This window comes from Mesocricetus auratus, unplaced genomic scaffold (assembly GCF_017639785.1).
Source record: "Mesocricetus auratus isolate SY011 unplaced genomic scaffold, BCM_Maur_2.0 Super-Scaffold_100054, whole genome shotgun sequence".
In the NCBI taxonomy this organism is placed as follows: domain Eukaryota; kingdom Metazoa; phylum Chordata; class Mammalia; order Rodentia; family Cricetidae; genus Mesocricetus; species Mesocricetus auratus.
The window spans coordinates 2,322,943-2,338,954 of NW_024429231.1; the positions used below are offsets into that span (position 1 = coordinate 2,322,943).

The 16,012-nt window shown below is 54.0% G+C and overlaps 1 protein-coding gene across 1 annotated transcript; it reads right to left on the reverse strand.

Moving 5' to 3' along the window:
• Positions 1-23: 23 nt before the first annotated feature.
• Positions 24-16,000, reverse strand: Ruvbl2 (RuvB like AAA ATPase 2). The gene is made up of 15 exons (XM_005084717.4): positions 15,723-16,000; positions 10,825-10,879; positions 9,038-9,093; positions 8,088-8,229; positions 6,896-7,025; positions 6,728-6,794; positions 3,425-3,531; positions 3,089-3,182; positions 2,859-2,982; positions 2,511-2,605; positions 2,318-2,436; positions 823-942; positions 509-638; positions 213-327; positions 24-126 (listed from the first exon to the last, which is right to left on the reverse strand). The coding sequence occupies exons 1-15, from the start codon at positions 15,732-15,734 to the stop codon at positions 101-103; spliced, it is 1,392 nt and encodes a 463-aa protein (XP_005084774.1). The 5' UTR covers positions 15,735-16,000; the 3' UTR covers positions 24-100.
• Between the last annotated feature and the right edge of the window lie 12 nt (positions 16,001-16,012).

Below are 16,012 nucleotides of genomic sequence, written 5' to 3' on the forward strand. Positions count from 1 at the left end.
GGGCTCTGAGGACACAGCGGGGCTCTAGTTTACAACCATTTTATACAGTCACAGTGTCAGAACTTGTAGAAAACAAGGCGGGAAGGGTTGGGGTCTCAGCTCAGGAGGTGTCCATTGTCTCGCCTTCTGTGGAGAGGAAGCCAGACGCGAGTGAGGTCCAGGGTCCCCATGTAGCCCTCCCCACAGTGGCAGCAGCCTGGGTGGGGACTCACTGAGCTCATTGAAGAGGAAGGCATCCTGGTATTCCTTCATGTACTGTGTGGAGCGGGATTCGTCCAGGAAGAGGGAGTATACACGTTTGATGTCGTCTACCTGCACCTCTGTGCCCTGGGGACAAGTGGGACTTAGCTCATGTCAGCTTAGGGTCATGGGTGTCCCCTGTCCCCCCCCCCAGCTTCTTCCTCTAAGACTGCTGTGGTTCTCAGTCCCCACCAAATGCCCATGTGCCATGGTCGATAGGGCACCCAGGGCCATGCCCGCCGTCCTCCAGGCTAGCTCGCCAGCCTACCTTTCGTTTCCGGCACACCAGGCTGGCTGCTGTGATGAGCTGGATGGCGTAGCGCAGGGAGGTCTCCAGCCCGATGCGGGTCAGCACTGTGTAGGCGTCCTCACTCATCTCCACGTCTTCCTCCTCACAGCTGTGGGCAGAATGCACATCACCCCACCATCCCCAAAGACGGGCCACACGTCTCAGAGCCACACCCCCGCCCCGGAGCTCCCCACACTGGGAGTGTGCCAAACTAGTCTTCTCAGAGGCAGAGGCCTGGGTGAATCCCTCCCATCCAATCTGTGGCCCCTCTAAAGGGGCTGGGGTAGCCTCACCGGATGCGTAGAATCTGCTTGGTGTCCTTCTCACTGTAGGGGGAGGTGGACACAATGAGCAGGCGGTCTAGAAGGTCGATGGGGATGCCGTGGGGACTTTGGTAGCTGGTGCCTCGGATCCTGGGGGTCGGGGAGGACTGTTAACCAATGCTCCGGGAGACCATGCGGGCCACCAGCCCACTTGTGAGCACAGGCTGTTACCACCTGTAAGCACAGCCCTCCCCAGCGGGGCTACTGGCCCTCCTGTACCCTGCTGCTCAGGCAATTCTTGTGGGCATTGGGACCCAGTCATAGGCAGTTTAGCCACAAATATGATGATGTTCTCCTGGAGGTGGCTCAGGACAGTCGCCAGAGTCCAGACTAGCACTCATGCACTTTCCAGGACCGGAGAGAAGGCTGGCGCAGTGACTGGGGATTGCAGGTGAACCTCAGATGACGAAGGGCTTGGGAACAGCCCCTCCCTCAGAGAGAGGCCTCAGGATTGGCTCCCCTGTGTGCGCTGGCCTAAAGATGCCTCTCCTCCCACCCTGCCACCTTAAACCTATGGCCTGGGCAAGTTGATGAGTTTTGCTAGCCGAAGCGGGAGTCAGGACATGGGGTGAAGAGCAGAGACAGCCAGGTTGACAGGCCACAGCCGGTCAGTGCTGTCTGCCCTCTGCCTTCCTCACAACCGTATCTAACTGCAGTTCCAGGGGACAGGACGCACTCCGCGGCACCTGTGCGTACACGTAAACACACACACGCTCAGTGGGAAAGGAAACAGGGCTGCACAGATACTCAGGAACACACTGTTCTTACACAGGGCCCAGCTAGGCTCCCAGCACCCACAATGGGCAGCTCTTACGTGCTTGAAAGTCCACCTGCAGGGACCTGACGCGCTGTTCTGGGTTCTGCACACACCTGAATTCACAATCGCCCATTACCCCCTGCCTACATATACACATCACTCTACAAGAGGGGGATGCCATGGAAAACTAAGACTGGCGAATATGCTTGATGAAGCTCAGGACCCACCACCAGAGGGAGCCTGGCACCCTGAGCCCTGTCCCTCCTGGGTCCCCAAACTCAGGCCCTCTGCAAGAACAGTACATACTCTTAACCTGGGAACCATTGCTTCAGACCTGTTTTTTGTTTTTGTTAGAAAAGAAAAGGGTCTCATGTAGCCCAGGCTAGTATAGCACTCAAAATCCTCCTGTCTCAGCCTACAGAGTCCTAGGACTACTGGTGGAGTGGGTGCCACCATGCCCAGTACTCCACAGTATCTTTAGGTCAACACTACTGGGGCTGAGTGACTCGCCTAATCCCAGCAGTTCGTGACCCGTCTAACAGATGCCCCTGTGCTCAGCACAGGTGATTTCCTGGGCATCTGTGAGGGCAACATACAGGCAAACTCAGGAAGGACACGCTAGGTTAACCAAGCACAGCACTCAGCAGACGGTCCACTTATGCTCAAGCTGCCAGAGTGTCCTTCACCCAGACACCTGAGGCTGCTCACCGGGTGATGCCTCGGTTGGTGGCCATGATGAGGACTGGGGCCATGTCACTCTCCAGGGCCCGGTTGAGGAACGAGAAGCTCTCGATATCCAGCATGTGGACCTCATCGATGAACAGCACCTGGAAGCCATTGGGGCGCAGGTCAGGCTCACCTTCACCCCCCCCGCCCCGCCCCCCGGGCTCTGCTCACTCACCCCAGGGATGATCTCCGCCTTGCCCTCCTCCCTCCACTCGGCCACCTTAGCATTGATCTGTTCCCGGACTTCTGACTTGATCTCCCCTGTGTCTCCTGTCAGAGACGGGGGCATCAGTGCAGCTGGAGGCTGGGGCCAGGGCCAGGGCCAGGCAAAGACAGAGACAGACAGATGCCACAGAGTAGGGCCAGACGATGCCAGGGCAAAGCGGGAAGGACAAACCGCAGTGGAGACCGGGAGGCAGGCAGCAGGGCTGGGGAGGACGACGGAAGTGCCAGGAGAGGGGCAGAGAAGCCGGGGGGGCGGGCTGTGCCAAGGGAGGAGGGGCTGGCCTCGAGGGCAGCTGACCTGAGAAGAGGGCCAGGAAGCCCTGAGTACGGGAGTTGATGACATCAATCTCATGGAGCGACACGGTGTGCACCACCTCCTTGCGTTTCTGCAGCTCCCCGTCTGGGCACTGCACAAACTTGGTCTACAGGGCGAGGGCAGGTGTGAGGGCAGCCAGGGCACAGGCACCGGGCCACACCGCATCCAAACCCACGATGTAGCAAAAGACAGGGAACACCCCGTGCGGGTACCTGGGAGCCCATGGCATCGTAGTCTCGAGCGCGTGTGAAGGAGCGGCCCAGTTTGGAAATCTTGCCAGTGGCCTTGTCAATAGTGATCACATCCCTGAGGGAGCAACAGCAAAGACTGAGAGGCTGGACAGAGGTGGCCCACACCCTTAGTCCCAGCACGCAGGAGGAGGAGGAGGAGGCAGGCGGATCTCCGCGAGTTCGAGGCCAGCTTGGTCTACAAGCAAGTTCTAGGACAGCCAGGACTGTTACACAGAGAGACCCTGTCTTGGAAAACAAAACAAAAAAGAGCGAGAGGACTCTCACTACCCCAGCCACCTTCAGGCCCCAGCGGCTCACCCGGCCTGGACCTTGTCCTTGGTCAGAGACTCGATCATCTTGGTGCCCAGGTCATAGATGGTCTCCATCTCCGTAGTCTTGAGGGTCAGTTTGCCCACCTTGGATCCCTGAGGGGACACACCCGGAAACGCTTAGACAACCTCACCCCTTTGTGACCACAGCCTCAAAATTGGTGTGGCATACGAAGTTCGTGGAGGGCGGTGGTGGCGCACGCCTTTAATCCCAGCACTCGGGAGGCAGAGGCAGGCGGATAACTGTGAGTTCGAGGCCGGGCTGGACCAACAGCCTCCAGAACAATACAGAGAAACCCTGTCTCGTAAAACATAAATAAATAAATAAATAAATAAAAAAGGAGGTTCGTGAAAGGGATGGCTTCAGAATGTGGTTACACGGGTGCCAAGATGTACCCTCCAATGAGTGTTGCTGTGCAATTGTGTGAGATCCTACCTCAGATCCTGCCCACAAAGAGTGGAGGGAAGTACCGAATGCTAACATGACTCTCTCTCTCTCTTTTTGGCTTGTTTCTGTACTTATTTATTGTATATACTATGTTCTGCCTGCAGGCCAGAAGAGGGCACCAGATCTCATTACAGATGGTTGTGAGCCATCGTGTGGTTGCTGGGAATTGAACTCAGGACCTCTGGAAGAGCAGCCAGTGCTCTTAACAGCCGAGCCATCTCTCTGGCCCCTAACGTGGTTCTTTCATGCCCAAACGAAAGGTATTTCCCCCCTGTACCTCTGGGGCTGGAACCCTGGGCCCAGTGCTGTGCCACCAAGCTACGCCACTAGGCTCTCACGTTGACCCCCGGCTGACCCTCTGCCATTGTGCTGCACGTCCTCAGCTCTATTCTCATGTTTCTGAGGCTGAGTCTCACTTCATTATCCCTGGGCTCATAGGACCTCCTGCCTCAGCCTCCTGAGCATCTACCACTGTAGAAAAAAGTGTTTTTGTTGATTATAAAAATCAAACAATTGAAAGCCGGCGGTGGTGGCGTACTCCTTTAATCCCAGCTCTCAGGAGGCAGAGGCAGGTGGATCTCTGTGAGTTCGAGACCAGCCTGGTCTACAAGAGCGAGTTCCAGAACAGGTTCCAAAGACACAGAGAAACCCTGTCTCAAAAAACAAAACAAATAAACAAACAAACAGTGGAAACGGGGCCAGCAAAGCAGCCTGGAGTGCAGATCACATGAACTTGGAACCAGAGCGGCAGAGGAACCTACTCCCACATTTGTCCTCTGACCTCTACACATGCTAAATAAATCAAAAAGAAAACAAACCAGAAAACCTCCTATAAAAAGCTAATTAAATTTGAGGTCAGCCCAGTCTACAAAGTGAATTCCAGGACAGCCAGAGCTATACAGAAAACCCCTGTCTCAAAACAAACAAACAAAGCAACCCACACATTGCCCTCAGGGACACAAGCAGGCTTTAGACCACTCGGGCCTCGTTCAGAAATCATGGTCGGCCTCTGGCCCCTGTAGGGTAGGTGGCCCCTGTAGGGTAGGTGGCCCCTGTAGGGTAGGTGGCCCCTGTAGGGTAGGTGGCACGATAAAAGGGTGGGGGGTGCTAATGGAGAGCTCAGCTTATCTCTAGAACTGGTGTTGTAAGTAACTGGCGTGAGCCACCCAACACGGGTCCTCTGGAAGAGCAGTACACGTTCTTAACTGCTGAGCCATTAAAAAAAAGTTCATAGGGAGCCGGGCATTGGTGGCGCACGCCTCTAATCCCAGCACTAGGGAGGCAGAGACAGGCTGAACTCTGAATTCCAGGCCAGCCTGATCTACAGAGCGAGTTCCAGAACAGCCTACAAGAAAACAAAACAAAACAGAGAAACCCTGTCTCGAAAAACAAAAAACAAAACAAAACAAAAATCCCAGCATTAGGGAGGCAGAGACAGGCTGAACTCTGAGTTCCAGGCCAGCCTGATCTACAGAGCGAGTTCCAGAACAGCCTACAAGAAAACAAAACAAAACAGAGAAACCCTGTCTTGAAAAACAAAAAACAAAACAAAACAAAAAAAGTTCATAGGGGGCTGGAGAGATGGCTCAGTGGTTAAGAGCATTGATTGCAATTCCAAAGGTCCTGAGTTCAATTCCCAGCAACTACATGGTGGCTCACAACCAACTATAATGAGATCTGGTGCCCTCTTCTGTCATGCAAGGGTACATGCAGGCAGAACACTGTATACATAATAAATAAATAAACCTTAAAAAAAAGTTCATAGATAAACACATACAAAATCTTGGAAAAAGCGCTCAGGAGGCCAAAGTCAGCCTGGGTGTGAGACCCTACCTCAGAATGCAATAGGGATATAGATTTGGCTCAGCAGAAGGCTTGCCTATCATGCAAGAACCCCGGGTCCTTCCCCAGCAGTGCACAACCAGGGCATGGTGATGCCTAAGAGGAGGAGCATCAGAAACTCAGTCACTCTTAGTTATATAATAAGTTCAAGGCCAGTCTAGGCCACATGAGACCCTATACCAAAGGGAAACACAATTGGGCAGAGGGCCGGAGATCAGATAAGACCACTTGCTGTGCAAGCATGAGGACCTGGGGCCAGCAGCCACAACTGCCTGACCGCTCTCCCACAGGCATGGCTCAGGCGCTGGCCCCGACACACCGAGTGCACTGCCACCAAACCACTCGCTCTGAAATGGCTGGTGAAGAGCGCGGCTGTGGAGGGCTCACACGGCGCATGCGGGAGGGTTCCACCCTAGCAACTCCTGCAGCAGAGAAGTTCCAAGAGCCCTGTGCAATCTCCCCTCATAAAACAGGATGAAGGGGAACCTATTATTTACTCTCTAAATGTAAAAAAAAAAAAAATCACATTTGTCCAGACACATGGGTGCACGTGCACAAGTGTAGGTTGAGGACAACCAGTGAGTTGGATTCCTCCCATCATGTGGGTGATGGGGACTGAACTCACACCAGGCTTCGCAACAAGTTCCCACTTAGCCACCTCACCTGCAAATAACTTTAAAAGCATGAAATGAAACAACTGAGCAACTGCCTGCCACCCACGGGGCTTTAGGTTTGACCCAGCACAGAAAAAAGAAAACAGAAACTCCTACAACCAGGCAGAACAAAGCCAAGTGCCAGGCAGGCACCTCTGGGTGACACTGGAAGCAGAGTGAAGGATGCTGGGGGAAAGGAAAGATCTGGTTCTTGGTGCCCACAGCAACTCTTCAGCCGATACACTCAATCTACACGGGCCCTGTGACATCCTTTGCCCTTGACTGGAGGTAGCTTGGCTGTGAGTATGGTTCCGTGGGAGCTGTTGGGACTGAGAAGCCACAGACTCACCGTGCCTGTGGCTGGCCGGTCAATCTGGATCTCCACCACCTCGCCTTCAATGATCTCTGTCTCCTCCCTGGTGGCACAGACAACAGAGCCTGGGTCAGACTGGCCTGAGACCCTGGCTCCCTGACCAGGGCATCAGGCAAGCAGAGTGGATATCCCACGGAAACTCACTTGATGCGGACACCGATGGAACGGCGGAAGGCTTGAGTCAGAGCCTCAGTCTTGCTCATCTCCAGAGAAAAGATCTCACTGCCTGCGATGGCTGTGAACGGTGTGTCGGGGCCCAGCGCCTGAGCCATGCCTGTGGAGCAGCGGTCAGGCAGTTGTGGCTGCTGGCCCCAGGTCGCCGACAGTCATCCCGACATCCTGAAAACGGCCTAGCCCTACCAGTCATTCCGTCTCCACATTCTGTAGTCTTCCACCTTGTGAGGCACGGAACAACGGCCACCTCTCTAGGTAAGCGTTATCTCTCAACTGACTGCTGGCAGAGCTCGACTCTCCCTCTGTGCCTGGTCCCACAGGGTTCACAGGTGGGAGTGAGAAGACAGGAGGGTCAGAGCGCCTCAGAGATGCCCCAGGAGGATTCTGAGGGATGGCCAGAGTTCCACAAGGAAAAGAGGCAGCTGTGGCCCTCAATCGCGAGGGAATTGCTGCAGAGAAGGCTGTCTGTCTGTCTGTCTGTCTGTCTGTCTGTCTAGTGTTCATCTGCTTCCTCACCCCCACAACCTCCACTTTATTAAGACAGTAATGATCCAAATTAAGAATTACAAAAAAAAGCCGGGCATTGGTGGCGCACGCCTTTAATCCCAGCACTCGGGAGGCAGAGACAGGCGGATCTCTGTGAGTTCGAGGCCGGGCTGGACCGATAGCCTCCAAAACAATACAGAGAATACCTGTCTCGTAAAAACAAAACAAAAACAAAACAAAAAAACAAAAAAAAAAACAAACAAAAAAATTACAAAACAATTCTAGCCTGGTGGCACAGACCTTTGTCCCAGTACTTGGGAGGCAGAGGCAGGCGGATCTCCAGGCCGGCCGAGACTACCAACCTCCAAAGCCCAGCCTGCTCTGCAGACCATGTGAGAGAACCAGAAATGCACACGGCTGTCCCACAGGGCAGCTGTGGCGGCTGCATGAGTGGACTACGGTGGGAAGAGGCTGCAGCTGAAGCAGCCTTCTTGGCATGCAAGGAGGCCCTAACATGGAAACAAGTAGAAAATGTTAAGACCAGGAGACAGGGGACCATGTAACTGCTCAAGTCCTGGACAGCCTCCTCCCGACGTTTCTACGACTGCCTGTTAAACAGTTAACCTGTCCCTGACCGCCACAGAGAGGAGAATACCTGCCCCGCCAGGCCTCTTACCCATGGCAATGGCCGTCTTCCCAGTGCCTGGCTGTCCAGCAATGAGGACGGCCCGCCCGGCAATCTTCCCTTCTCGGATCATCTCCAGCACCACGCCAGCTGCACGCCGGGCAGCAAGCTGCCCCACCATGCCCTGGGAAGCCTGGAGTGAGGGGGGAGGTGAAGGGACATGGAAGGTGACTGATCGCCTCCAGAGACACTGATGTGTCCCCACCACACCCTGGCCCACACCCGGCCTGCTGGAAAACAAAAAACAATACTGGTTTTCTTTTTGAGGCAGAGTCTCGCTCTGTAGACCAGGCTGGCCTTGAACTCAAAAATCTGCCTGCCTCTGCATTCCAGTGCTGGGATCGCAGGTGTACACCACTGTGTGTGGTTGAAATGCTTCATCGTAGGGCTGGAGAGATGGCTCAGAGGTTAAGAGCACTGGCTGCTCTTCCAGAGGTCCTGAGTTCAATTCCCAGCAACCACATGGTGGCTCACAACCATCCATAATGAGATCTGGTGCCCTCTGCTGGCAGAATAAATAAAATAAACATTAAAAAAAAAAAGAAGTTTACCGGGCGGTGGTGGCGCACGCCTTTAATCCCAGCACTCGGGAGGCAGAGGCAGGCGGATCTCTGTGAGTTCGAGGCTGGGCTGGACCGATAGCCTCCAGAACAATACAGAGAAACCCTGTCTCGTAAAAACCAAAAAAAAAAAAAAAAAAAAAAAAAAAAAAGTTTAAAAAAATGCTTCATCGTAGAATCAAGAGGTTTGAACCAGGCAGTGGTGGCTCACACCTTTAATCCCAGCACTTGGGAGGCAGAGGCAGGAGGATCTCTGTGAGTTCAAAGCTAGTCTCATCTACAGGAAAGACTCAAAAGAAAAAAAAGGTCTGAAGATAGGAATAGCCCTGCCAACCTGACAGGAGCAGCCCACGTACCCAGCCCCCAGCAGCACAGCTCTACCTGTCTTGGTTCCAAGGCGTCATCCAGTCCCAGACCCCGGATGTGGGAGTGAGCGCCTGTGGGAGGAAGGGAAGAGTCACCGGCTGGCTCTGGCCATGCTGTGTGATTCTGAGTCAGGGGCTGCCCTCTGTCAACTGAGGCCAGGGAGGGGCCTGAGCTCAGCATCCGAGAGCTGGATGGCTCCAAGGACCCGGGTACTTGGCGCAAGAACTACCAGTGAGGGCCACTGCAGGAGGACAGTGGTACTCAGGGCTCAGTCCACATCACCCTGACAAGTACCATTCCTGGGCCCATCCACAGGGATGGGGAGAGACTGCAGACAGGTTAGGGACCAGACCCCATCCAGGAAGAGGTGAGGATGGAGCCCCAGTGCACCAGCTGCTGGCTCTGTAATAAAGCTCAAAGGACACGGGCACCAGACCCAGTCACAACCCGCCTCTATGCCACCACCCTTGAAGTGAGTTGTATCACTTTTGGTAGAGATGAGATTTAGCAAGCACTGGGTCCACCCACACATGGGGAGTGGGAGGGTGTTTCATTTCCATAAAGCAGAACTCATCAGCCAGGTGTGGCGGTACACATCTGTGATCCCAACCTTCAGGAGGTAGAGGCAGGAGAATCAGAAGTATAAAGTCACCCGTAGCTACACAGTGGGTTCAGGGTTAGCCCGACCTACATGAGATTGCCTCAAAAAGAAAAACAAGGCCAGGCGTGGTGGCGCACACTTTTAATCCCAGCACTCGGGAGGCAGAGGCAGGCGGATCTCTGTGAGTTCGAGACCAGCCTGGACTACCAAGCGAGTTCCAGGACAGCCTCCAAAGCCACAGAGAAACCCTGTCTCGAAAAACCAAAAAGAAAAAAGAAAAAAAACTTAAAGGCCAATGGCTTAAGCATGAGCCATCGATGCTTCCCTGTTTAAAGGGCTAGAGCCTATTGCAGCTGAGAACCCAGTAGAGACCAGCTGCACCAGTGCTTGCCCTTGGATTGGATGCTATCTGTTGAGGCCTTGTTCATGTTAGGCAAGCTGTCTACCCCTGAGCTACATCCTTTAAGTGTCTTCCTTTTGTTTTTTTGAGGCAAGATCTTTTTTTTTTTTTTTTGGGGGGGTGTTTCGAGACAGGGTTTCTCTGTGGCTTTGGAGGCTGTCCTGGAACTCGCTTGGTAGTCCAGGCTGGTCTCGAACTCACAGAGATCCGCCTGCCTCTGCCTCCCGAGTGCTGGGATTAAAGGCGTGCGCCACCAACGCCCGGCGGCCTTTAAGTTTTAGAGATAGAGTCTCACCAAGTTGCCCAGGCTGTCCTGGAAACCATGTCCCTCTGTCTCAGCCACCACAGCTGCCCATAGTCTCTCAGTGACTCTGACATTCACAACGGGCAACTGTCTTAGCTCCACTTTGCAGGTCAGGAAACTGAGGTGCAGGAAGCCAGCAGCCACTGCCTGGGCTCAGAGTGCACCATGAGCCTGTACGTGGAGCGCACAGCCCTGTACTGTCTCAGAGGTGCTGAGGTACTGAACACCAGGGGCAACACGACCCCCGGAGCTGCCCCTGCAGCCAGGCTTGCTGCAGGTGTGAGCTGCGGCTCCGACATTTGGTCACCTCAAAGGGGATAGGGTGACAGACTCTGAACCTCCTGGGGTCACAGGAGACGTCCAGAAACCTCATGGAGGCACCAGGCCTATGGCAACACTGCCTGGGACCAGGGCCCCACCATGTCCTTCTCTGCCCGTCTGTCTGTCTGGACACTCAGCAGCAGTGATCTCCCCCGGTCCTGACCCTGCTCACTTACCAATTCGCTCGATTCTTGTCACATCCCGGATCTCAGGGACTTTTGTGGTGGCAGCCTGCAGGTAAGGAGGATAACAAGTAAGAAAACTCCCACGTGCCCCACTTTCGTCTCCTCCCTCAAGGTCCTGCTGTCCTCCAGAGATCCATTATGTTCTCTCTCTCACAGGCAGGCTACAGGCCAACAGCAGCCAACCCCACGCTCTGTGCTGTCACTAATGGCAGGGTGACCAGCCCCATGGGACTCTCAGACCAGTGCTCTGGTTCACAGTATGTGCTATGTCCCACCAAGGGCACAGTCCCCAGCTCTCCAGTAAACATCTATGCGGGCCTCCTGTGCTTCCGAAGGACCAGCCAACACTGCCCCCTCACAGAGGAGAGGCACGAGTAAACACCTCCTAGCATGTCTGAGCCCTTGGAATCCCCACAGAGCAAGCTCACCAGTATGCACAAGAGCCAAAAGCCACACACACCCACGTGCTCAGTGAGCACTGTGAACAAGCAGGATGGTCGGTGCATTTGTGGGATATTATTCAGCGATACAGGAGTGAGGCCTACACTGACACGCCCTGGGAGATCACCGACTAGCCAAGTGAAGGGGGGGCGCGCGCTCTACAGAGACGGCAGGCGGGACCAGCAGTCAGGCGTGCTCGCTGCTAATCTTCCCGGGGCCTCGACTAAGTGCCCTGCATACATGTGGTGGCTCACAATTGTCTGTAACTCTAGTTATAGACACAGACATACAAGGAGGCAAAACAGCCACACACATAAAATGAAACATGATTTTAAAAAGCCTGCATGTTGAATGACTCTTATATGTAGAATCCAAAAGAGATAAGTCCAGGAATAGAAAGCAACAGTTGCCAAAGGCTTAGGGAGGGAGGTGTGGGAACAATGGGGTGCCTGATAAGAAGCATGTCTGTAACCACTGCAGAGGCTCAGTCAGGAGGAGTGCTTTAAACCCAGGGCTACCCAAGCTACGGAGTGAAGCAAGAGTATCCAGATAGTGGACCCTTGCACATCTGTCATATTATTTATTTATTTATTTTGGTTTTTCGAGACAGGGTTTCTCTGTGGCTTTGGAGGCTGTCCTGGAACTCCCTTGGTAGTCCAGGCTGGTCTCGAACTCACAGAGATCCGCCTGCCTCTGCCTCCCGAGTGCTGGGATTAAAGGCGTGCGCCACCAACGCCCGGCTCATCTGTCATATTTTTACCTAAGAAACCACAATGCTCAGCATGCCTCCTCCCTGAACAGGTCTTCCAGGGTACTCTATGGCTGTTACGGCCTGTCTCTCACTATGCAGTCCTTCCAATTTACTCTCTGAGGAGGCTGGCTGCACTACAGAAGCGTAAGACCCCACACTACTATTCCACAAAGGCTCTTCGGCAAGCAAGCAAAGAGACGCATCCAAGAAGTCCAACTCTCCTGACAGTTTGCCTTCTACAAGGTCAGTTCTGCATACTGCCACACAAACGCCCTTGCTGTGAGTAACTGGGTTCCATCCTGGGACATTTCATCTTAATGGAGCGTAAAATGACCACGGAAACAAACCAGAGCATGTCTGTGAGGGACTTTCTAGACTGGGTAAAATGGGAAGACCCTTCCTAAGCCTGCACCAGCATCTGGCCGCACGCTGCTTCCTGACTGAGAATGCAATGTGACGCTGTGTTGGGCTCCTACTGTCACAAGGGCCTGTATGACCTCCAACTGTGACCCATAAAGTAACCCCTTCTATGCTGGTCAGTTTTGGTCTTAGGTTAATTTGACACAAGCTAGAATTTTTTTTTTTTTTTTGGTTTTTCGAGACAGGGTTTCTCTGTGGCTTTGGAAGCAGTCCTGGAACTCGCTCTGTAGACCAGGCTGGCCTCGAACTCACAGAGATCCGCCTGCCTCTGCCTCCCGAGTGCTGGGACTAAAGGCGTGCGCCACCAACGCCCGGCACAAGCTAGAGTCTTAATTAAGAAACTGCCTCCTTGGGGCCAGGCGGTGGTGGCACTAACCTTTAATCCTAGCACTTGGAAGGCACAAGCAGACAGATCTCTGTGAGTGACTTTGAGGCCAGCCTGGTCTACAGATCGAGGCCCAGAGAGCAGGGATTGTTACACAGAGGGCACTTTCTTGATTGACAATTGATGAGAGAGGACCCAGCTCACTGTGGCCAGTGCTCGCCACCCAGCAGGCAGTCCTGGACTGTATGAGAGCAGACTGAGCCGGCCAAGGGGAGCAAGCCAATGGGCAGCGTTCCTCCACGGCCTCTGCTTCAGTTTCTGGGTGAACTCCAGGCTGCTGAGATGAGACAAAGCTTTTCATCTCCAAGTTGCTTTTGTCTGTTTGTTTGTTTCTGAGACAGGGTCTCTCTGTGTAGCCCAGGCTGGGAGTGAAGGTGCCACCACCTTCCTATGCTGCTTTGTCAGGCATTTTGCCATCACGGAGAAGTGACCAAGGAAGCAAGCATGGCCTGAGTCACGCTTGTGCTGTGGACGAAGTCGTTAGTGACATCGCTGTAAACACCAACTACAACTCCCGCCTTCGACACACATCCAAGACAACAGACAGCCCAGAAGACCCTGGAGGAAGAATCCCAGGTTAACACTGAGGCACCAAGAAAACCAAAGGCTACTATGTGCTCATGCCGGCTACACCCTTGGAACTCAGATCCAGTTGTGCTGGCTCCCAGGTGCCCAAATGGGGCTCAGGAAGAAATGCCTCTATGCCCTGGAGGAGGAGCTAGAATTCTATACATATCACCCCCAAAATGTGAAGGCTGTGGATCTGTCACGAGGCTTTGGAGGTTGCCATAGTCTGTAAGACCTTTGTCCCAGTGGTTCCTGGCAATCTGAGGGCCCTGGTCAGAAAATGGAGCCTAGGTGAAAAGAGAGAATGACCTCAGGAGTCCAGGTCAGAGTGACAATGAAGCCTCCAAGGGGAGGTGTGCTGGTGGAGACTGAGGACACCAGCAGGTAAAGGTGCCTGCCTCCAAATCTGACCACTTGAATTCGATTTCTGGGACCCATGCGGTGGAATGAGAGAAACCACCCCTGCAAGTTATCCTCTGATGTGCATATGTGAACTGGTAAGCAGCCACCTACACAGACACACATACACAGAAAATAAATAAAATACAATTTAGGGGCTAGAGAGATGGCTCAGGGCTTAGAAGTGTTCCTTTACTCCTCTTGTAGAGGACCTAGGTTCAGTTTCCAGCTATAACCAAGGGCTAAAGAAATAGGTTAGTGGTTAAGAGCACAGCTGCTCTTCCAGAGGATCCAGGTAGGTTCAATTCCCAGCAACTACACCCATCTGCAGCTCCAGTCCCTCCTCTGTCCTTTGTGGGAGCCGGGCATGCATGTGACACACACGCGCGCGCGCGCGCGCGCACACACACACACACACACACACAGAGGCAGAACATCCATCAAATAAAAATAAAACACAGGGCCGCAGAGCTGGCTCAGTGGTTAAGAACACTTGCTGCTCTTGTACAGGATCCAAGTTTGGTCCCAACGTGGTAGCTCATATCCATAATTCTAGTTCCAGGAGATCCAATACCCTTTCCTGGCCTTCCATAGGCACTGAAAGTACATGGTGCATATACAAGCTCATACACAAACAATAAATTTAAAATATGTTGAAAAGTAACTTTAAAATGTTGAGGCAAGCTTTTCCTTGAGCCTAAATGTAGCTGAAGCCTTGCATCTGTGCCATATGTGACCAAAGAGTAGAAAAAGACAACTAGCATTGGCCGGCAGCCAGGCGCCTCTCCCCGTGAAGGACCGAGCTTCAGTGAGGCGCTTCCCTCCCACCTCTCCACCGGCTTCCTCACCATGGTAACAGCAACGGACTCTCCACTGGCTTCCTACAACCTGCCTGGGCTCAACAGCGGAACCGAGGGCACCAGAACTCTGGGGGGCAGATGGCAGGCCCAGAGTGTTTGGTCTCACTCACTTCCTGGCGTTTACTTGCTCGTTTTATCGTCCAAATGGTTGTGCGTTCACACAGACATGTGCCTGGTATGAGGTTCGGGAAAATGCTCTCAAGCTCACAGCAAGGCTCACCCTCTGCCCCCAGAGCTCAGGGTGCCAGCCTCCCATCCTCACAGGACACGGGGACAAAAGCCTGCGGAACTGGCCGCTTCTGCGACTTGACGTGGGGATGAGCCAGGACTCTGCAGCCCAGGCTGCTGCTTACTCACTCACGGGTATCTGGGTATCCTATGAGCGCGTGCATGTGTGAGAAAGAAGAAATCTGAGTCCCCACAGGCCTCGTCCATCGCACTTAGGGTTCTTTTTATTTATGTATTTATTTTTTTCTGGGCAGGGTTTCTCTGTGTAGCCCTGACTGTCCTGGAGCTCGCTGTGTAGACCAGGCTGGCTTCCAACTCAATTCACAGAGATGCTCCTGCCTCTGCTTCCCGAGTGCTGGGATTAAAGGCGAGCGCCACCACCGCCTAGCGCGGCCTACTTCTTATGCACAGCTGCCCGCTCCCTCCGGCTCTAAGGCTTTCCCCTGCCTCTTCCTTCAGACCCAGGCAGTCCTCTTCCTTTTGTTTCAGCACCCTCGCCGGCCCTCCCCGAGACCTCACGCCCAGTCCTCACTCGGGCTCAGGGAGTCCGCTGCAGCCCCCCCAGACCTCTGCAGACTCCCCCCGAGAAGCCCTCTTCCTCCAGACCCACGCCTCCTCGTTTGCTCTCCTCCCCCAGACACAAGCATCCTCTTCCTATCTCGTCCTGAGACCCAGGCTCGTCCTCAGCTTCCTCCGCAGACTCGAGAACCCGCGGTCCCTCCTCCTTCTAAGCCAGGCACCCTCCTTATCATCCTGCAGACCCGAGTCCTCTCCAGCCGCCTCCTTCTCACTGCACACGAGGCTCGCTCTCAGTTCTCCACATGCACCCAACACTCACCACAGTTGCCATGATGCACACCAACCGCCAGTGCCCCGGCGGAAACGGAAATCGGCTAGGAGCGGCCTTCGTCCTCTCTAGGCTCCCCGGTCATCCAGTTGTCTCTATGGTTCGTTCATAAAACATGTAAAACTCTGCTGGGGGCGTACACTAGGCCGCGCCCGCCCCGGAGGCTAAATTGGAAGGCGGGTGTCTCAAGTCCTGGGCGTGTTCTTGACGTTTCCTGCTCCTCCTTCTTTTGCCCAGCCCCTCACCCCCTCCCCAACCGCTAAGTCCGATTGCAAAATTCC

Coding starts and splice junctions, on each gene's coding strand:
- Ruvbl2 (XM_005084717.4), bottom strand. Junction 9,094..10,824: donor GACAAGAATCGAGCGAATTG/GTAAGTGAGCAG, acceptor TTCCTCCCACAG/GCGCTCACTCCCACATCCGG. Junction 127..212: donor CTTCCTCTTCAATGAGCTCA/GTGAGTCCCCAC, acceptor TCCTCTCCACAG/AAGGCGAGACAATGGACACC.